General features: G+C 40.6%; 1 protein-coding gene across 1 annotated transcript in view; it reads right to left on the reverse strand.

The window, feature by feature from the left end:
- Window positions 1–862: 862 nt before the first annotated feature.
- The window catches only part of FMN2 (formin 2), a gene marked incomplete at its 5' end in the record, with an annotated part of 438,038 nt that continues 416,057 nt past the window's right edge, over window positions 863–22,843 (reverse strand). The window contains 2 exons of the mRNA XM_011995030.1: window positions 863–1,932; window positions 3,624–3,705. Coding sequence (XP_011850420.1) covers window positions 1,906–1,932; window positions 3,624–3,705 — 109 coding nt within the window. The remainder of the gene's footprint in view (window positions 1,933–3,623; window positions 3,706–22,843) is intronic.

Here is a 22,843-nt window from a genome sequence, read left to right on the forward strand (position 1 = left end):
GACAGGGAGACCAGTGTCAAGAGATGTCCTGGAACAAACACTTTCTAAACTCAGATACAATCATTAGTGAACCCATGAGATGTTGAGAATGTTCAAGCTGAGGGAAAACATGCGGAAAGGAAATTAGTCTAGAGGTATTTTAGTTTGGCTGGAGGCTGGAATTCAAGATAGCTTAAGTCAAGACACTAAACTCAAAAGGTAAGTAGGCACCGCTTAGGACTCTGTCAGCCACATTAAAGACTTAGATAATATTTTGAGGCCACATGTCTTAGTGTATGTGGCCACTAAAATGCTTCAAGTAGGAAATTCAAATGAGCAGATTTGTATTTTAGAAAAAGGTAGATTCAAATTTTAAAAATATGTTGCAGGGCAAATCTTGGAAGATGAGAGCAATGAATTAATGAGGGTTCTGAACTAGGACTTTAATAGAAAAGACAGAGACAAATGTATGCATTTGCGATAAGTAACATGTCAAAAGATGAACTTGGGTTTCTGAATGAATAGCGGTGGCTTTGTTCACTGAGATAGATAATACACAAGAACGAGCAGGTACGGAGGGAGAAGATGACAAGCTGAGTTTCAATTCACACATGATGAATTTTAAGGCATGGTGAGGCATCCGATTGAAAATGACCAGAAGGTCTTTGGGAGATCAGGGAAGAGATCCTAGTTCAAGCCACAAAGGAATAAATATTTTATCAGAATTTCTTACTTAGGTGTCATTGATGGGCTTTAAGTTCTTAAGTCCCTGAAAGTGTAGGCACATTTGTTTTTTCTTTTTGTGCAGGTGAATATGCAGCATGCCTAACTTACTTTCCCTCCTTCTCTTATTCCCCACCCCATGTTAAATATGACAGCTGTATTTTGCAAGTATCTTTATTCTTTTATTATTCATTTTATTTTCATATAAATTAACATCCTAGAAAAATTGAAATAGAAACACTAAATACAGTATTGCACATAGCGATCTTTGTTAAATGCCCTATTATTTCATTGGAGAATGGTAATATACACACTGGAGGGACTGAAGGGGACAGGAAGACTACAAAACAACAGGAAAATAACCACTACTGTTCCTTTGCACTTAAACTACAAACTAAAAAGTAAGAGACCATACTTTACATAAATACAAACAATTATGATTTAGAACATTGTTTTTCTTAAGTTGCTTTCCATAATTGATTTGCAAGAGCAATAAATTCTCCCCTTTATCCACAACTGTAACTTGCAACAAAGATCATTAAAAGTAATGAAAAAAAAAAAAAACCCAAAAACCCAGCTCATACAAAACCATCACGTTTTGCATTATGAGCTGACTCAAGTCATTGTATGACTTCAGTAAAAAAATGACCATCTTCTTTCACAAATATATAGCTATGGAGAGCAACCCAAGAGTTTGGAAAGCACTGATTATAAATGGTACTCAAATTTTAAAATAGAAAATTTACACGTAGACATGAAACTGATACAAACAATTCACTAGAAATAACATTTTACCCATATGTCTAAATGCTGTGATGTGGACTGGTTGTCAGTAGAAAGGAAAGTGTTTTTGCTGTGATGAGGAATATTCTCACAACAGGGAATTTTAGTTAATGTTTAGCATGTTCAGAATTAGTGCAGATACTGCCTCTTATACATGCTGTTTTGGTCTATCGGTATAATACCATAAACTTTTACAAAAAGAAAAGGCGTCAAATTCTCCACTGGTCTAGTACTTTTGTATTTTTATATGAATATACAGTAAAATTCAACAATTAGTGAACTGTCTAGAAAACAAAAAGATTATGCAAGAGGTCAAGAAGAAACATGAGCAGAATGACGGTAGTTTCCTTCCCACCCTCAGGTCAGCTGAATTTTGTGAAAGTCGTTGCAATGACTCATTTTCATTCTGCTTTTCATTGTTCAAGTTTTCATGCTTATCTTTGCTTTCTGAAAACAAATACACCAGATAAAAGTTATAGTTAGAAAGAACTTTTAAAAATGGGAAGAGTTTAGAGTAGCGTAAAAAGGACCTTTTTATTTGGATCAAATTCTGTGGGACAAGGTTAAAGATCTACCAATCCATAAAGGAAAAAAAATATAAGTGGGTTCTGTGTTATCTTTGACCACTTTTTTCAAGACAAATCGCCAAATACTTTTGAGGAAAAAAAAGTTTTAAAAATTTAACTTCTAACCAATACGAAAGAGTGTCAAACTCATCATTCTCATCCTCAGTCCTACATGCAAATACATAAATGTGAAAACTGAAGTAGCTGCTTCACTTCATGGTAAACGTACTCTAATCATCTTCTGTACTTACAATAGCAGGATTGAGGTTAACTAATAAGTAACCATTCCTCCTCATTCAATGCAATTATAAGATTGAGGCATCAGACAGGAGCAAAAAAGAAGCTGAGCTATCACGTAGTAGTTATCATTAGATAAGATCATTTTGATACAGAGAAACTGAAGGGATCATTGCTTCTAAATGAAGATACAATTCCTAACTTAAAAAAATAGGGCTATTTAATCATATCCAACTTGGGATATGATTTTAATGTCTTTTCCCTTTAGACTACATTAGACTAATTCAATTTAGAATGGTCCTACCTTAAGGCCTAACTCAACTTTTCATTTAAAACAGCATCATTTACCTGCACTGTGGTACCAAGTGATAATCCCTCAAAGCAGTCAACAAAACATCCTCAGTATCACACGGAAAAGCCTTGTCATTTCACCCAAGCCCTTCCCTCCCAGGGTGGACAAGCTGGCATTTTGTTTTAAAGCGGGGAATGGGCCAGCATGAAACTTAAATGAGCTTGTTAAACTCTGCCTCTGGACTGACCACTGTCCGGTAGCCAACCCTGCCGAGCCATCTGTGGATATAAACGGGGTCTGGGCACCCTGGGCACCCTGTGCAAAGTGTCACACTGCTCTTGGCACTTCCCAGCAAGTTTCAGATCCCAGTGGAGCTAATCCAACTATAATGATCACTCATGGCTCAAATACAGCCTGTGCCGTGATCTGTGTGTAATAAAGAAAGTGAAAGATGGTCTCCCCACCCTGCCCCTGCCAACATGCACATATCCACATAAATGCACACCCTCAGTAGATTCAGTAGATTTATCTTAACTTTTTTTTTTTGAGACAAAGTCTCACTCTGTCACCAGGCTGGAGTGCAGTGACACAATCTCGGCTCACTGCAACCTCTACCTCCCAGGTTCAAGCGATTCCTCTGCCTCAGTTTCCCAAGTAGCTGGGACTACAGGCACACACCACCATGCCCGGCTATTTTTTTGTATTTTAGTAGAGACAGGGTTTCATCATGTTGGGCAGGATGGCCTTGATCTCCTGACCTCATGACCCGCCCACCTCGGCCTCCCAAAGTGCTGGAATTACAGGCATGAGCCACAACCCACAGCCTAATTCTTAAGTTTTGAATAACGAATATCAAGACTCCTAGCCTTCTGGGCCTGATTAAAGGCATAAGAAAAAGGAGATTCTTGAAGTCAGAAGCTCCTTATTTATGCACACTTAGTAGAAAAATAATTAAAATATTATGAGTTTGTATATATTACGAAAATAGGATTTAAAAGCCAAAGAAAATAACAAGTTAAAAATCAGTAAAGTGAAATACTTACAATTCCAGAATCATGTCTTGGTTTTATTTTATAAAGTGATTTTCCCTTCTTCTGTCTACACACCTCCTCGGCTTCTTTTACTCTGATGGGAAGAAGACACATGTATTTAAGCAAAACCTACTTAGATCACCTCATTCTACCTTATAGTAAGCGAGCAAACCTCAACTAAGATTTGAATTATTGGAGAAAATAATATAATACACAGAAGAATGTTATCTGACATTTGAATTGAAAGCCTAAACTGTTACAACTACAGAGGCTCATTTATCTAGGAGTTCTTAACTTGGAATCATAGTATGATTGAATGGAGTAATACACAAACACATCAGAATTTCTATGCAGAGTGTGTATGCATTTCATCCTATATAAAAGGAATCTTATACACAAGTAAATAATGAAATACCCCTCATCGTCAGCTGAGAGTATACGAGATTGATTCTGTTACATAAATAGGATTGGCACCATGATATAAGTTAGAAGCATTAGAATAATTAAAGAGTATCACAGCCAGGGCGCAGTGGTTCATGCCTGTAATCCCAGCACTTTGGGATGCCAAGGCGGGTGAATTGCTTGAGCCCAAGAGTTCGAGACCAGCATGGGCAACAGAGTGAGTCCCTGACTCCACAAAAAATATAAAAACTTAGCCGGGCATGCCCTGCAGTGAGCTGTGATCAGTGCCTCTGCACTCTAGCCTGGGCAACAGTGAGACTCTCTCCCCTGCCTCCCCCCGCCAAAAAAAAAAGTGTCACATAAAAATTAACATGACGGCCGGGCACAGTGGCTCACGCCTGTAATCCCAGCACTTTGGGAGGCTGAGGAGGGCGGATCACGAGGTCAGGAGATCAAGACCATCCTGGCTAACAGGGTGAAACCCCGTCTCTACTAAAAAAAAATACAAAAAAATTAGCTGGGCATGGTGGTGGGCGCCTGTTGTCCCAGCTACTCGGGAGGCTGAGGGAGGAGAATGGCGTGAACCCGGGAGGCAGAGCTTGCAGTGAGCTGAGATCGTACCACTGCACTCCAGCCTGGGCGACAGAGCGAGACTCCGTCTCAAAAAAAAAAAGTACATGCCATGCTTACTTCAAATTTTCTCAGATTAACTTCCTATACCACACACACTCAAGCATAAAAATCCCTTGCAATAAATACTTGAGCCGTCTCTAAAAACTGAGCGTCACCTAGCATGGGAACCAATCATTTAATGGATGACAAGAGAGTGAGCAGTAATAACATTTTAGTGTTAATAATATTTCTCCTTAAGCATATATGACAAGGAAAACAACACTGAACTCACCAGAGGTACAGTTAAAAGAAGATGCTATTTGGAGCAAAGTCCTGCATGAATTTCTGGCTCTGCTCTTTGACACCGGTAGTGTCCTTATACCCCTGAACCTCACCATTCCCTCAAAGAGTGAAAAGGCTTCATTATATATTATCTTCATTATCACTGCACAGAGTTGCAAGGACTGAGTAAAATTTTATTTAAAAAGTTCTCTATGCACTGTAAAAGGCTATACAATTTATTATTGTTTTAATTAAACAAATAGTAAGAAATCTATAAACTGGGTTTTTTTTTTAATAAAAAGGAGAGCTATGACAAGGAAGATAATCTATCAGGCAAAACTTATTTTTTATTACTGTGATTTTTCCTTGGGAATTAAAAATGAATTATTTCTGGAGAAACCAAAAAGACTATGCCTTGATCTTAATAAAATGCATTTCATATAGACATTACAGCCTCATTTCCTGAAAGAAGTGAATTATAAATATATTTCTTGATCCCTGTGGCAAAAGATCTAATGACAGAATTCATCTCCTTTACAACTAAATCAATTCCTCTTTTTAAACAATAGAATGAAACAAACAACTCAGTATTGCAGCTATAAGATTGATGTTATAGTTTATATTAAAGCATAACAAATGAAAGTAATTCCTTTCAGATATGAAATGCCTGCCTGGTTGATATTGTTAGTAATTCCAGAAAACGATGACAACTTAGAAGATACTTCATTGTTACCACTTTTATTACTTTTCACCCAAGTCATAAATTGTCTTTAATCCTTCCTCTAAACATTTGAAGATAAAAACATTTTCTTTATAACAAACTAAGGACTGCAGTGTCCTCATCTTCCTCTGAAACAGCTACCAGTAAATTTAAGTTGAAGTATTTGGATAGAGAATTAAGGAAACTGTTTTTTTTTTTTTCAGTACTTAGCCAAAATCCAGTGGATCTCCTCTTACATTTACTTGGAGCTTTTTAAAGCATTTCGTGGCTTTCAAATAAAATGTACTTTACAAGTATTTAGATCCTCAAAGCATCTTAATTTTCTCCCAATCCTGTTTATTTTGTTCTCAAAACACATTTTTGTAAGGATCACAAGAAGCTGAGCCTAATACAAACATTTTTAATTTTACACAAAAACATTCCGTCATTCCTTATGGCAGAGACCACAAAAATTGAGGAGAATGTACATCAGAGGCCTCACGAGATCTTTCAGCTCATCCATTCATTTTTCAGTCATTTCTGAAGCATTAACTCCAGGTCCAGCACTAGGCACAGCTCAATATTACAGGCACAATGATCTAGTAGGAGATGTCTACTATATCAATGTCCACTAGGAGGAAGACACTCATGAGCAAGTAAATGGCAATGTTGCATTAAGAGCAACCACCTAGGTTCCTATAAGGTACAACTGTGTCCTGGAGGAGGATCCTGGGTGGGTAGGCAGGGGTTACAGAGATCTTTCTGGAGCAAGCTGACTGCCGAGCCTTGTTTAACAGACACATCTTAATCGTTTATACTTCTCTTGGAAAAGGAAAATGGATTGAACACGAAAGAATAACATATAAAGGTTGAGTAAGAGTTAAGAAACATGAAACTGAGCTTCAAGAACTACGAACAGTTCTCCCTTCTGCTGCCATAGGATTCCTGTATGCAGGCAAAAGTTCCGATTGGTTTTCAGGTATATGCCTCGGTTTCTCATGTGTGTGATTAGGATGAGTCAGTCACCTCACCCTAAGCGCCTCTGGCTATGCACACATAAATGACCTGGGCAGCTGGAAAACTGAGTCCCAGAACCTTGAATATAGTTCCTCTTCTAATTTCGGAGCAGGAGATTCATGGAGAATTTGTTAAAATGCAGCTCTCTAGGCCAATTCTTAGCTATTCTGATTTCGTCACTCCGGGATGCTTTCAGAAGCGGCGCCCAGCAGAACCCGGTGTAGCTGGCCTGTAAGGACCACCCTGAGAAACGGTGCCCTGGAACTGAGGCATTCACACTCCCTGAAGCCCCAGCGGTGCTGCCAGACAGACCCCCAGAACAACGACACCTCCTCAGTCCCCGCCGTTGTACCGGATCGCAAACCCAAACCACATCAACTTGCTCCCAAGTCTCACTCCTCGTAAGCTTCCTAGCAAATGTTGCTGCTTTCAAAAGCCAATTTTATTTCAACAAAGCTCTGACAACAAGACATTTTTCCACACTTTCAGCAGGAAAAAGGAATGCATCCCTTGAGGTCGAATGTGTTGCCAGAGTTGGCAGAAATAAGAAAAATAATGAGGGAGAAGTCAAAGACAGCCTGAGCCAGCTGCCAACATTCGCATCTTCCTACTTGGGCTCTCCATTTGGTTTACGGCGGCAGATTTCAGCAGCTGCCATTCTGAGTCTATTGAGTAACTGTTTGTACGTGGTCCCTCCTCTTTCTCTCCTGCCTCACTCCTCATACAGCGATGCCCAGCATTTCCTAAACTAACTAGAAAAAAGATGTTCGTGTCACAACTAGACCTGAAAGGCTTTAAGTGAAAAGGCATGGTGGAGATAACATTTCAAACAATAACTTAAAATGACCAATATGTCCTGTGTGGGAAGGAGGAGAAAGTAAAAAGAGGGACAATACCTCATTTGTAGAATGAGAAAGCAATCACCTTGAAGAGGGAAGTGTATACTGAGAGAGGAAACAAGAGCAGGGCTGAAGAAGATGGTCAAAAGGCTTCCAAACTGTGTCTGCACTTGAGTTTAACTTCTAATCCTGGTGGGGGTCTATGGATGCTGTCCAGAGACACAGCTCCTGTGCATGATTCATGAAGGTGTGTATGTGTGTGTGTGTGTGTGTGTGTGTGTGTATACGTGTGTGTGTATATATATATTTTAGTCGATGCACTCACACAAAGGGGGACTGACAGGGCATTTGTGAATCAAGATTTCACCCTATAAGAGAACTAAAAAGGGAAGTAAAAATTTTAAGATGGCATCTGTGACAGGCTCGTTTGAACAGTTGCAACTTCTAATTAGCAACCCAGATAACAGAAGGAAAACATGAGCAAAATGATAATGAAAAGAAACCTCATTCATCATTTTTAGTGACTTTGGGAAAAAAATCAAACAACAACACAGAAAGCAGAGACTAGAAAACAGGAAATGTAGCATTATCTTTTAGATGGAAGCGATGGATACTAAATGGTAGATAACGTCTATAAAACTTGATGTTTATTTTAATATTTTACTATATCTTTTATTGTCTATGAAACTTCAGGAACAAAACTATGCAGAATAAATTTCAAAGGCAAGTCCTCATTCCTTACATGGAGGACCAAGAGTCATGAAATAATATGTGGCATTCTGTATCTTTTAAGGGAGAATTTCATTATGGGAAATAACCAAAGAGCATATGGAATCAGGTTTGGCAAACAGAGTAGGTGACCAACATGAGTAAAGCAAATTTCATCTCGAAGCAAACTTTCCTTGTAGCAATGCTCAGAAACAGTGAGATTATTCAAAGAATGTGTAATTCCCAAATAATGGAAACTTGCCCCTTTACGGACCTATCTTTGTAGAACCAATTTTGAATACTCTTTCTTGAAACAAATTCAACTTCTCTCTCTCTTAAAGAAATGGAAGGCCTGGTGTGGTGACTCACGCCTGTAATCCCAGCACTTTGGGAGTCCAAGGAGGGTGGATCATGAGGTCAGGAGTTTGAGACCAGCCTGGCCAACATGGTGAAACCCCGTCTCTACTAAAAATACAAAAATTAGCTGGGCGTGGTGGTGGGTGCCTGTAATCCCAGCTACTCGGGAGGCTGAGGCAGGAGAATTGCTTGAATTCGGGAGGCAGAGCTTGCAGTGAGCCCAGATCGCACCACTACACTCCAGCCTGGGCAACAGAATGAGACTCTGTCTCAAAAACAAAAACAAACAAACAAAAAAAGAAATGGAATGATTTAACTTTTAGTTGATGGCCCATGTTCATCATTGGACACGTCACTGTTGTAATGTGCTGTAATACAGGGCCACCCTGCTAAGGACTAAGGCCTCCTGAGATATATAAGGCAGCCTGCCCAGGCCCTAATCCAGCACTGTACTTTGCTGGCTTTGTTTGTACTTTTTATGTCTTCTGTTTCTTCTTAAGATGATAGGCTGTGATCACTTCCTGATAGAGCCAGCATGCCTACCTTAAGCAGAAACTCTATCTCCTTTTCACAATCTCTGTCTTCTCTAGAGAAAGCCAGATAACTAAGTTAAACGGCGCCTCAAATTAGAGCAGTAAGACTCCCAGTTTGTTTCTAACAAAACGAACGGAGTTCCTGGACTTGCAGGCAGTAATTTTAGTGGTCGCAGGCTTCTCCCCAGCCCCCAGCTCCCACATACTTCATTGTTCGCAGTAGCGTCTAGAAGGTTAGGGAAGCCTCAAAGTCTGCCTTATAGACAGGCAGCGAATCACGGCTCCATATTTCAAAGAATATATGATTCTAAGATATTGTATCATCCAATCAGCTTATTCAGCAGGTTCCCATAAAGATAGAGTAATGCTGGAATGAATATAAAACCTGAAATTCAAGCTTATCAAGGTAAAAAAGTGTGATATTGTTAATTGGTAATGACAGAGTTTGTGATGCTACAGAGAACTACCTCTGGGAGGTGTGAAGCATTTGGTGAGGAATATGACTATAAGGTTATTTCTCAGTTGAAACTGTTTTCTAGATCTTGGGCAAAAAGGACCACATGAAAACAAAACATCTTTAATGAGTAAAACTTAAGCTCAAATTTACCTTTAGAAACATCTTTATACTAAATTTATTTTCCAAAAATAAAGTTGTAAATGTAACTGAAAGAGAAGCTAAATAAATTTTGAAACATCTATACGAATTTTTATTCCTTACAAGTAAACATTCTAAGTGGTAACAGCTTCACTTGGTTAGGGCATTAAGCATAAAAGTAAGTTCTTAAGCAAAGAAAAACTTGAGTCTAGGAAAATTAGAATATTTTTAAAGTTTATAAAATCAGAGGGGAATATGTGAGAGAATAAAAAATACTTTTTATCACAGAATTTGTTAAAACTCGTTTTAAATTCCTATTATTTTTATTGTGGTATTTTTCCAAACCAACGAAAAGTTTCTCCCATTTTGGCCTCACTATAACTAGGCTCATTTACACTAAGGGTTATTTTAAACAACGACAGTGGCTTCTCATTTCTCTCCTAATAAAGATGTATTTTTCTCTACACTCTCCCTACCTAACCCCAGACCCATTTATTGTCAGGCAAACATATACAAAAAGTTCAGTGTGATTAAGTTTAAAAACAGTTTGTGAGATGAAGAAGGGAGATACACTCTGGCACAGACACAGAGAAAAGAAAGCAGACATCCCTGCAGCCCGCTCTGCAGGCAGAATATCTTCATCCACCTTTCAGACCGAACGCCAAACTGGCCACAGCCTTATCAAGGAAACAGACATGCTTTCATCATTCAATCGAATGAGAAAGGGAGCCACTTTTCTGCCACTAAACGTTAATCACTTGGTCTAAATAAGTATCTGTGGCAGACGGTTTCATTTCCTGCTGGCTGCAGTTCGGCTTGCTGGAAGTAGCCCTGTTCGCCAACGGAATCTCCCAGCCTAGGAGAGGTTAAGTGCAACGTGGAGCTGGGATGTCACAGGTCTGAGGGCCTGATAGAGCAGAGACGGATCTGCTAACAGTACACTAAAAGCAGATATAATGATTATTACTACCAGTTCACAATGTTCTTTACTAAAACACCACCATCGGGTCTGCTAACAAATTTAAAGCTTTTTTTACCCAAAAGTAGAAGGAGAGAAAAAAGAGAAAGACACACACACACACACACACACACACACACACACAGAGGGAGGGCATAAGGTGGGGAGTGTGTGGGGAGGAGAGACAGAGGTGGTGAAGATTCCAGACAAACGCTGGTTAGAAGAGTCCACTTAGGAGCTGTGGGTCTTTCTCTCCAGGTACAGACAAAACTCTTAGATGTCTTGTGGAATTAAGGTGACCTGGGGAAGTTTATTTGATGTCTTTTGGAATGAAAGGTGATTTGGGGAAGTTTATTCCTAGCTCTCTGTTCTCTCTTTTATCACCTCATGACTTAAAATACCCTCGTACAGAACTACAAAACCCCTGAGATATACTGGAAACAAAATCAACCCCAAGTCACTTATCATTATCTCAAAGAAAAAAAACTGACAAGGCTTCCTCAGGCACCTATTTATAAATTTCATCACTGAGAATCTCTGACTTTCTCAGAGAAAACACTGCGTGTGCACCCCAAATGATTAGGAATCACAACTCAAATGAGCACAAAGTAGTTCCTAACACAAAGCAAATCAAGCTTTAAAAACATCTTTGGGGTGGGCACGGTGGCTCACGCCTGTAATCCCAGCACTTTGGGTGGCCGAGGCGGGTGGATCATGAGGTCAGGAGTTCGAGACCATCCTGGCAAACACGGTGAAACCCCATCTCTACTAAAAATACAAAGAATTAGCCGGGGTTCATGCCATTCTCCTGCCTCAGCCTCCCGAGTAGCTGAGACTACAGGTGCCCGCCACCATGCTGGCTAATTTTTTGTAAATGGGTCTGGGGTTAGGTAGGGAGAGTGTAGAGAAAAATACATCTTTATTAGGAGAGAAATGTCGGCGCAGTGCTGGGCGCCTGTAATCCCAGCTACTCTGGAGGCTGAGGCAGGAGAATCGCTTGAACCCGGGAGGCGGAGTCTGCAGTGAGCCAAGATCATGCCACTGTACTCCACCCCGAGTGACAGAGCGAGACTCTGTCTCAAAAAAAACAAAAAACAAAAAAAACAAAAAACCATCTTTGAGCTGCTTCATGCAAGTGTCAGCCCTGGAGGGACTAAGTGGCTCAGTAATGGAGAGTGCAGAAGTAAGACATCGTGCTGTGGGGTCCAGAGGGGTCTGCCCCAGCTCTCTGGGGGTCCGGGGCCAGCATGGATGCCTTACAGACATCGTACTCCCCTTCCTTCACAGTAACACATGCAGCAAGCCTGCCACTTTTGTCAACAATAGGAGCTGAGTTTTACAGAATATTCATAGTCCAAAATCTAGGACTCCTTGACAGCTAGATAAGTATCTATACTTATGTTCCGAAAACCACAGATGTATTCCTCCCATGAACATAAAATTAATGCACAGATATTCTGTGTATCTGTATTTCCTGAAACCATTTTTTTTTTGTGTGGGGTATATGTGGGTGAAAAGAGCTGAGAGGATCATTTACTCATAAGAAAACACATTTGACCAATCACATTAATTCCCTGCGGGCTGAATCTCTTTGATGACTGTCTAAGATTCTATAAGATGCAGAACATTGTGACACGTGGGGGAGCTCCCTGAGAAAGGAAGAACCTTCCCCCATAATTTTAGAACGGCCATAGATTAGTAATGATGGGTGTGGATGAACGCTGCTGTGCACTCATTTTAAAACCAACAAAACAAATAAATTGTACACACATACAAATCATCACACACATCTGCCTCTTTCTATGTCTAGTCACAGAAAGCCACCAGTCCTCCTTTAAGTGGCAAATCTACTTGTTGCTTTCTAGTCTTTACCCTCCAGCATGCTCATGACTCTGAAATGGTTTACTAGTCCCTAATCCCTCATTTTTAATTTTTATTTTTCAATGGAGTATCCCTCTGTCACCCGGGCTGGAGTACAGTGGCATGATCTCAGCTTACTACAACCTCTGCCTCCCGGGTTTCAAGTGATTCTCGTGCCTCAGCCTCCTAAGTAGCTGGGATTACAGGTGCACCCCACCATGCCCAGTTAATTTTTGTGTTTTAAGTAGAGACAGGGTTTCACCATGTTCGTCAGGCTGGTCTCAAACTCCTGGCCTCAGGTGAGCCGCCCACCTCAGCCTCCCAAAATCCTGGGATTATAGGCGCGAGCCACCAGGCCTGGCCACTGGTCCCTAATTCTTGACAACTCGCTTATCCTTCAGTTTTCAGAGAACTTCGGAGTTTTCCAGCGATCTTTCTGGACATGTTTCCTTAATCGCTTCTGTTGCTCATTTATTAAGCTTCCTTTCAAATATTATCCTTTCCCTCCAGGACTCTAATCTGGACTCCATAGTATCTGCAGGAATTTTCCACTTTATAATTCTCACTACCACTTTTGCGGTGAAGACTTTGAGCTCCAATCCTCTAGCCTTGACCTTTCTCCTGAGCTCCAGGTTCTAGAGGACATTCTCCTCCCTCTCACGTTCCTGGGCCTTGGTTAAGAGCATAACCAGTCAAAGCCATCCATCCCGTTCCTTGATAAACCTCTGAATCTTTTCTCTCCCTCTTCCCCGCCCCTTCTATGCATATGCAAATAGTCAACAAGTTCTGTTAATTATTTTTCAGTAATGACATTAAAATCTGTCTCAACCTTTCTAATTCCACTGTCCCTGTTTTTCTAGCTTCTCATGTCCCCTGAACCAGTGCCTGCAGACTGGCCTCCAACTCTGAAATCTAATCCATCCTTTACAAACACGGGAATCATCTGAGCCACTTACTCATTTGCCAAGCAAAAATTGTTTAAGTTCCTTAGTGAAGTCTGCGAGGCCATTTGCAGTCTGGCTCCAACTCACCTAATCTCCCCTTATTCTCTGCAATGTTCCCTGGGCTCCAGCAATACAGAAGCACCCCCAACTCCTAAGGGACATCTTTGCTAATCTGTTCCCCTGGGACTGCCTGTTCATTTTTCCTTTTCCTGTGCTCTCCCATGAGGCCTTTCGGGTTAAGCTCAAAATTAGCTTCCTACAGGAAACATATCTGACCCTCCAGGCAAGCTTATTTACGTAATCCTCTAAGCTTTCACATACTCTTTTTCCCCCCAGATTTTCAATTTCAAGATGACTTCTGACTATTTATCTGTCTCTTTGCTGTGCTAAATAGTAAGATCCTTGAGTTCAGGAGTCACGTATAGTCATCTTTATATTTCCAGGGCATTACATTAAAGCTCACACAGGCAAGTATTCACTAGATGTTTAAAAAATAGCTGACTAAATGAATGGATGATGATGCACAGTAAAAAATCACAGAGATAAATTCTGGTAAACAGCTAGGCTTAGATCGAAATCTCTTGTTTTTTGCCTCCTTCTTCTGGTGAACTCTTCAGCGATGTGTCTGCATGCCCAATTCACATTTTGAGTAAACTACTAAGGATTTTATTGGACTTGACCTTTGAGTTTACTGATTTGCTGCTATAATTTCATCTATACATAACAATTTAGTTTGAATGAATGTACATAAAATTTAAAGTTACAAAATATTTAGGGCATTATGTTTTCTTCCATCTTATAGAAGACTAATGTCTTCAATATATGACCATTAGGAGACTGTAAGGATTCAACAAGAAATCATGTCAACCTAGCCTCACTAACTCCTAGGTTAGGAGACATACATGTAATATATTTTTATTCCAAAAAATCATTTAAAGAATCTCTCACGGGATGTCTGTGGACCAGATAGAGAAATGATGGCTACACGAGAGGGTACTTAGATGAATCTACAATGAACAAACATGCTCAAAGAAGATAACAGATTGACTTTATATACAGTTATGTTCCTTCTTTTAAAGAGTGTCTCATTGAGGAGGGTTGAAGCATAATCAACTGGTAAAATTTATATAGATATTGTTTTCATCTGAGAACAGGGAAAGCTGTCCTAGCATTCATAGATACCCAGAAAAAGGCCTGGGTTGCTTTTTTATTTGAAGACAGTGACTATTTACAGTGGGGCGGTGGTGTGCCAGAGACAGCGGGCACATCATGCGCACCATCTCATTTGACCACCTTGTGACCAAACATGAGTGATGCCACCATCCTGTTTTAGAGATGAGCAGCCTGGGGCACGGAGAGGCTCTTGAGGTCACTCAATAGAAGAATGAAAAAGAGAATCCAGATGTGGTTAACTCCAGAGTCTGCACTCTCCACATCACACTAGGACTATAAAGGGGAGAAAATCATGGGCTTAAATGTCTAGCCATTATTACTATGAAAATGATATTCCTACAGTGGAAAGTAGATTTGAATAGATGACTTGCAATTTATTTCCCAAATTCAATATCCATTTCCCTTTAGAGAACACCCACAGAATAAGCATCTTAAAAGACACTGTAATGTAAGCATCTTTAAGGCCAAGAGTGCCCTTTCTCCCTCCATTCCACGCCCAGCACAGCAGCTGGCTCATCACATTAGTAGCTAACACTAAGACCTTATAATGGGTCAAATGCGGAACCAAGAGAGCTTACAGATACCATCTCCTTTAATTTTGCAATAATCCCCTAAGGCAGATATTGTTGTTATCCAACTTTTACAGATGATGCAACTGACACTTAAAATGGTCAAATTACCTGTTCAGGATCACACACTAATTTGTGGCCGACTTATAGTAGTTCAAGTCCAGACATACGTCATGTACTTCCAGAGCTTTCGCTTTCATCATTGCACTATTTTCTCTCACAACGCACATACATAGGAAGGTTAAAAAGCGGGAATACAGGATGCAAGAAGGAAGGCACGCAAACAGCAAGGCAGGAATGCAGGTAAGTGGAGAGCTTGTGGTTTGAACTGTATGCACCTTTTTATTACCTGAGACCCAGAACAGTGGCTCTAAAACTTCACTGTGTGTAGGAATCACCTGAAAGACTTGTTAAAACACAGACTGCGGCCGGGCGCGATGGCTCACACCTGTAATCCCAGCACTTTGGGAGGCTGAGGCGGGTGGATCACGAGGTCAGGAGATTGAGACCATTCTGGCTAACATGGTGAAACCCCATCTCTACTAAAAATACAAAACATTAGCCAGGCGTGGTGGCGGGCGCTTGTAGTCCCAGCTACTTGGGAGGCTGAGGCAGGAGAATGGCCTGAACCTGGGAGGCGGAGCTTGCAGTGAGCCGAGATGGGGCCACCGCACTCCAGCCTGGGTGAAAGAGCGAGACTCTGTCTCAAAAAAAAAAAAAAAAAAAACAACACAGATTGCTGGTTTCTACACCCATAATCGGTAGGCCCAGAGTGGGAGTTCAAAAATGTATAGTTCTAACAAGTCCCCAGTTGATGGTGACAATGCTTGCCCAGGAGAACATTTTGAGAACCTCTGTTTGGAGGCAGCATAACATAGCAAAAAGTTTGGGAAAATTAAGCAAACAAAAACAGTATTTATATTGTTTAATAAATATGTAATCATCAGTATCTTTTAAGTATTCTATTTACTTTTTTGCTTATATCAATATATGCATTTATATTTAATACATATTATATACGTTATGTATTTATGTTAATTATATTCACTTACATGTATTTTATTTATTTATGTTTCTATTTACTTACAATCATTTGATTCTTTTCTTTTTTTTTGAGAAGAATTTTGCTCTGTCACCCAGGCAGGAGCGCAGTGGCATGATCTTGGCTCACTGGGGTTTAAGTGATTCTTGTACCTTAGCCTCCCAAGGAGCTGGGATTACAGGCACCTGCCACCATGCCCGGCTAAGTTTTGTATTTTCAGTAGAGATGCCGTTTCACCATGTTTCCCAGGCTGGTCTCCAACTCCTGACCTCAGGTGATATGCCCGCCTTGGCCTCTCAAAGTGCTGGTATCACAGGCGTGAGCCACCACGCTGGGCCTACAATCATTTGATTCTGAAAGACTGAATCTTTTACAACACTGAAGATATTACTTTAAAAGAGAAACTAGAAAAGTGGATGCATGTCTTTTAGCAAATATAGAGGAGAAGTTCTCTTGAATAGTTGGATAAATTTTGAACTCTTTTCAAGCAAAAGTAGTCATGGAAACACAGTGGGCTATAGTGTTCATCTTTGAAAAAGAAAAGCATGTAAGACTCATCTGGAGAAGACAAAAAAACCACCACATTCTCCTGATTCTAATTTCTAGGAGGAATTTTTGACACGATTGTCTAAATAAAGGATGTGAATTGTAGTCAGTACAAATCTGAAATGTAGAAGACACAGACATTTTTCAATGGCCAATTCTTTCCCCCTACACAAATCCTCAATAAAAACTGAGACGAAACTTTAACTTGGTGAAAGCATTTCTGAGGAGGGTAATGCTTGCGAACACTTCAAGTATGCCAATGTAGTTTTTTGGTGATCTAATCTCATACAAGGCTAAAAATGAAAAATCTAGAAGAAAGGACAGTTAGCATACTTCCTTTACAATCTTTTTTTTTTTTTGGAGATGGAGTCTCACTCTGTTGCCCAGGCTGGAGTGCAGTGGCATGATACCAGCTTACTGCAACTTCCGTCTCCTGGGTTCAAGAGATTCTTCTGCCTCAGCCTCCCGAGTAGCTGGAACTACAGGCGCGTGCCACCACACCCAGCTAATATTTGTATTTTTAGTAGAGACGGGTTTCACCATATCGGCCAGGCTGGTCTCGAACTCCTGACCTCATGATCCTCCCACCTCAGCCTCCCAAAGTGCTGAGATTACAGGTGTGAGCCACTGTGCCTGGCCTACAATCTTAAATCACAATCACAGGAGTCTCCAGTGAATAGCAAGCAGTCAGAGGTGGCTAGCATCTCAGACAAATCCTAGAACTGTGATAGTCTGTGTTGATAAGGAAGGAAAATACAATTGCTTGAGGGGGATAGATGAGTAACCAGCAAGGTTCACACTCCATTTTGTAAATAAAGAGCCTGAATTCTATTCTGTAAAATTTAGAGTATCTTTCTCAAGGAATCTAATACAGGATCTGAAAACAGATGAGAAATCTGAAAGGTACTATTAAGAGCTTTTTTCAATGCTCAGATGATATGTTTAAGTCTCTGAAAATAGTAATATTTTTGTTCATATACATGCTAGGATTTTAAAGCTTCTAATCATATTGGTCATCACTAATATTTTTAAATATCTGATTTAGAAAAAAAAAAGTGTTTGGTTTTCTTCTGCATCTTGTAGTAGAGATGATTATAATTCCATGTCAGACTTGGATTTTCAAGGTATTTACCAAAGCAGCTCACTAGATATGCCCTTCAGTCCTAGAAGAATGAATATTCTTTCTGTATATTCTGAGGATGTTTTAGGTTTCCTTAACAAAATAGTAAAACAACAATCACTGGTTCTGCAAATCTAACGATAGTAAATTAAAAAAAAATACTCCTGCCGTACATGATGGTCAAAGCTATTATAAAATTGTATCTGACAGCCAAATTCATCTTTTATTATCGGAGAATAGTGCTGTTTATTACATTTGACATTTTTCATGCAAACATCCTTTTACTATTTCCACCTGTGTTAAGATATTTTCTTAATCTTAGTGATTTCTTTTTTCAAATAGCTCAGAAAAGTTTTGTATTACAGCCAGTGAGATATAAAGTTAAGCTCTATTGGTTCTAACAACACCGGAGTTTATGACACTTCTCTAGCCAGGATGATGTATATGGATCATTTGTATCCTATTTTTTTTTAGTAAGACTTTTTTGGTCAGGCTATGGGGTGGGAGAACTTAAGGGCTATTAAACATAGAAATTAGTTTATAGAGAGTTTATGCAATTTCCTCCCTGTAAAACTCATAAAAGAGTACAACAAAGCTATTTGTATCATAATAATTTGGTATTATGCAAGAGGAAGAATGGCTTAATTAAGGAATAAGATGTGGGGAGATACAAGTCAGGAATGAATCAAGGAAACACACATATTAAGAGAGAACAAAGGTCACAATTTTTCCTTTACTGGATCATTTCTATCCAGTGACAGATATGCTGTTTATCCCACCACCAAAAATAAACACGAAAACAAAACCCTAATCCCTTTGCCCTCCTGCCAGCCTTTCTTTCCATCGTGACCCTTTACATATACAAACGCCTCAAGAGCGTTACCTAGAGTCACTGCGCCAGCGTCCTGGGCTCCCAGTTAATCAGAAATCTGTCCCTAACCACTCAACAGAAGACTGCTCTTGTGGATATCACTCATTCACCCACGATCCCGAATCCAGAGGTCAGTTCTCAGTCCTCATCTCTCTTACTCTAGCACTAGCAGTAGTGTGCACGGTTCTTCCTCGATGCCCTCCTTATTAAAGGCCTGACCTCACTTGGCCCACTAGGCTACATAGTCTGGCCCCAGTGCTCCCTCTCGGAATTCTTCTCTTACCTCTCAACTCTCACTCCTGTTCCAGTCACTTTGGACACTTGACTAAACATGCTCCTTCCTTGAGCTTTGCATGCGATGCTCGATCTGTCTGGAAGGTTCTTTCTTCAGATATCCACTAGCTTATTCCCTCACCTCCGAGTCTCTGCTTAGACATCAACTCAGAGGCACTGTCTGGGTAACTGAAATACAATAAACCACCTCCCCTAGCTGTCTTCTCTTTGCCCTGCTCTGTTTTTCCTTGGAGCTTCACTCTATACTTATCGATGGTCTGGACCTCCCTTCTATAACGTCAGCTCCACCAGGGCAGGAATTTGGTTGTATTCACAGCTCCACTGTCTGGTATAGAACAGACACTTAGTAAGTACATACTGAAGGACCCCAGGGAAGTATGCGGACAAGTCATACGTTCGTAGTGAAGCACACGGAAGTGGTGCTTACAGTTTGAAGAATGCGGAAGGTGGCAGTATGGGGAACGATTAGAGACGAAAACGGAAATGGGAATGAAAATGGTCTTGACTTCCCATTGCCCTAATGCTTCCTAGATTTGTCTCAGGATATCCATTCCTTAGAGAATCTACCTGAGGTTGGGGAATATTGATTTTGAAGTAGTCCAGCTTCGAGAACTTTTCCCAGAGCAGGAGGTGTGAAGAGTCTGGCCTGACGACCCTGGGAAGTGGTGAGAAGTGAGAGGTAGAATCTGTTGCATAAATCATAGTACCAGTGCTGGTACAGCTGAACTATCAGATGATGAAGCCCAGGGTGAGCGGGAAGCTAAATGAATCAGAAAAGTCCAAGAGACTCCAAAACAATGAACAGGACTAAGGATTTATGTCAGGGCAACAGAAAACCTGGTAGAATCTTCCTAGTTAACCTTAAATATCAGATTTATTACATGAACAAACGATTGGATTTATCTGTGTGGTTCTAGACAGAGCAGAAGGAGGGCTAGTGAATAAATGGTTCAGTCGGCCAGCCATTCATTCTATCATCCTTTACCCCGAATTCTTAGGGCTTAGATGGATTCTGGCATTCAGAACTCTTCCGCCGGGCATGGTGGCTCACGCCTGTGATTCCAGCACTTTGGGAGGCTGAGGCGGGCGAGTCACCTGAGATCGGGAGTTCGCAACTAGTCTGACCAACATGGAGAAATCCCGTCTCTACTAAAAATACAAAATTAGCCGGGTGTGGTGGCGCATGCCTGTAATCCCAGCTACTGAGGATGCTGAGGCAGGAGAATCGCTTGAACCCGGGAGGCAGAGGTTGTGGTGAGCCAAGGTTGTGCCATTGCGCTCCAGCTTGGGCAACAAGAGTGAAACTCCGTCTCAAATTAAAAAAAAAAAAAAGAATTTAGAACGTTTCCAATATCAGACAGGAATATGGAGCATAACACTATCAAAAGAGTCTGACATAGCATGGAAAAATCAAACACATTGACATTTCTGTAAGTATATGAACATTCACACTATAGAATGAGTAAAGACTATACATAGCCCCATGAAAGTTGAGTTTCGCTGACAGATAAATTTGCCACAAAAATATGAATAAGCTTTTGGTTTCTGAGGTTTTTGGGTCTCAGAATTGTAGATAAGAGATTATGGGTCTGGACTATAAAATTAGGATTGAAACTGTATCTATTATAATAATTATCCCCAAAGTTTGTAGACTCCATTATTCCTGTTAGAGAGGTCACAATCAGGGAGAAAATGACAAATGGTTACTAGTGATTAAGAATTTGGATATGAGCATGTCACTCTTAGCTTTTCTGAGATCATTATGCAACTTATTATTATTTTTGAGACAGAGTCTTGCTCTGTCACCCAGGCTGGAGTGCAGTGGCGTGATCTTGGCTCACTGCGGCCTCCGCCTCCCGGGTTCAAGCAATTCTCCTGTCTCAGCCTCCTGAGTAGGTGGGACTACAGGTGGCTGTCAGCACGCCCGGCTGATTTTTGTATTTTTATAGAGATGGGGTTTCATTTTATTGGTCAGGCTGGTCTCGAATTCCTGACCTCAGGTGCTCCACCCTCCTCAGCCTCCCAAAGTGCTGGGATTACAGGCACGAGCCACCATGCTCAGCCTATTATTATATATTTTTTTAGAGACAGAGTCTTGCTCTGTTGCCTAGGCTGGAGTACAGTAGCATGATCATAGTTCACTATAACCTCAAACTCCTAGGCTCAAGTGATCCTCCCACCTCAGCCTCCTGAGTAGCTGGTCGTAATAGCAGTAATTTCTAAAGCACCAATGGTACTAATTTTAATAGCACCTTTGATAAGCTATTCACTGTGTTGGGACTTTTGCACTTAATATCATTAGCAGCCTCAATACCATCTTCAGCAATTGTTATCTCAATTGTAGTGTGCCTCCTGGTGGCACACTACAGGCATATGCCACCACACCCAGCTAACTTTTTATTTTTTGTAGAGATGGGGATCTTGTGATGTTGTCCAGGCTGGTCTAGAACTTCTGGCCTGAAGTAACCCTCCTGCCCCGGTGAGCCACCACACCTGGCTGAAACTTGTTTTTAATAATTATTAATGAACAGTAAAGTACATCTTATATGGAAATCAACACATTTCCTCTTTACTGTCATTCACCAGCTTTCCAGTGGTCATGTTCTCGCCTCTCTTAAGCTAAGAGATTGTGCAGAGTCCTTGGTTCTCATTTGAAGGCCTGGGACACACGAGTGGATTGTAATCAGTGGTAAAGTGTGTCAGGAGTGATTTGACTTTTTTTTTTTAACTAATAATAAATAAAGTAGAGAGCTTTTAAACACAGGAGCCAAGCTTTCCTCTTAATAACATCACTTTGCTAACTTGGGTTTGTATTCTTTCCCGAATGGTTGTGTCATTTCCAGTCACTCCTCATCTAACTATCTGTCCATTCATTTGGTGGCCCATGACATTAAAAAACAATAGCTTTCCCACCTTTATCTCGCATTTGCCATAAATATTATGTAGTCTCAAGTTCAGGCTCCATACCCTGTGCTCTAGTGCTGCTACTTGGGTCTGGCTTTCTATTTTAAATGCTCCCAGCTCCTTCTCTATTCCTAACTCCAACCTCTGTGTTTCTATGCTATGTTGACAATTTTGCTTAACGCTTAACTAACAAGAACAAGATGTGTAAAGAGGGCAAAAGAGGCACGATCCTTGTCCTTTAAAAGACCTCAACACAACACTACTGTAAATAGGAGATCTATAATCTAAAGGATTAGAAGCCATATATATTTATTTTTTTCTTTAGAGTGGGAGTCTCACTTCATCACCGACGCAGGAGTGCAGTGGTGTGATCTCAGCTCATTGCAACCTCTGCCTCCTGGGTTCAAGTGAGCCTCATGCCTCAGCCTCCTGAGTAGCTGGGATTACAGGTGGGTACCATCATGTCCAGCTAATTTTTGTATTTTTAGTAGATACAAGGTTTTGCCATGTTGGCCAGGCTGGTCTTGAACTCCTGATCTCAAGTGATCCACCTGCCGCCGCCTCCCTAAGTGCTGGGATTACAGGCATGAGCCACCATTCCTGGCCCCAAAGCCATATCTTAATGAAGAATGATGCTCAGCAAGAGTAAGTTGATTTGGTGGAGACAAAAAAAAAAAAAAAAAAAAAGAGAAAATGCCGTGATTGCTGTGGATCTACAATGAAGAAAGCACAGGGTTCCATGGTAATGGTATCTTAAGATACTAAGTGGCGGATCATGCTGCTAATACAAAAAGATATAAAGTCCCTCATAGAGAAGTTATTTCCGGTGACTTTTACCTTCTATGTGTTCCATGCCTTTCATTTTTAAGCACCATTGCTCTTCCTCATCTCTATGCTTCATTAATA

This window comes from Mandrillus leucophaeus, unplaced genomic scaffold, assembly GCF_000951045.1.
Source record: "Mandrillus leucophaeus isolate KB7577 unplaced genomic scaffold, Mleu.le_1.0 Scaffold466, whole genome shotgun sequence".
Classification (NCBI taxonomy): Eukaryota; Metazoa; Chordata; class Mammalia; order Primates; family Cercopithecidae; genus Mandrillus; species Mandrillus leucophaeus.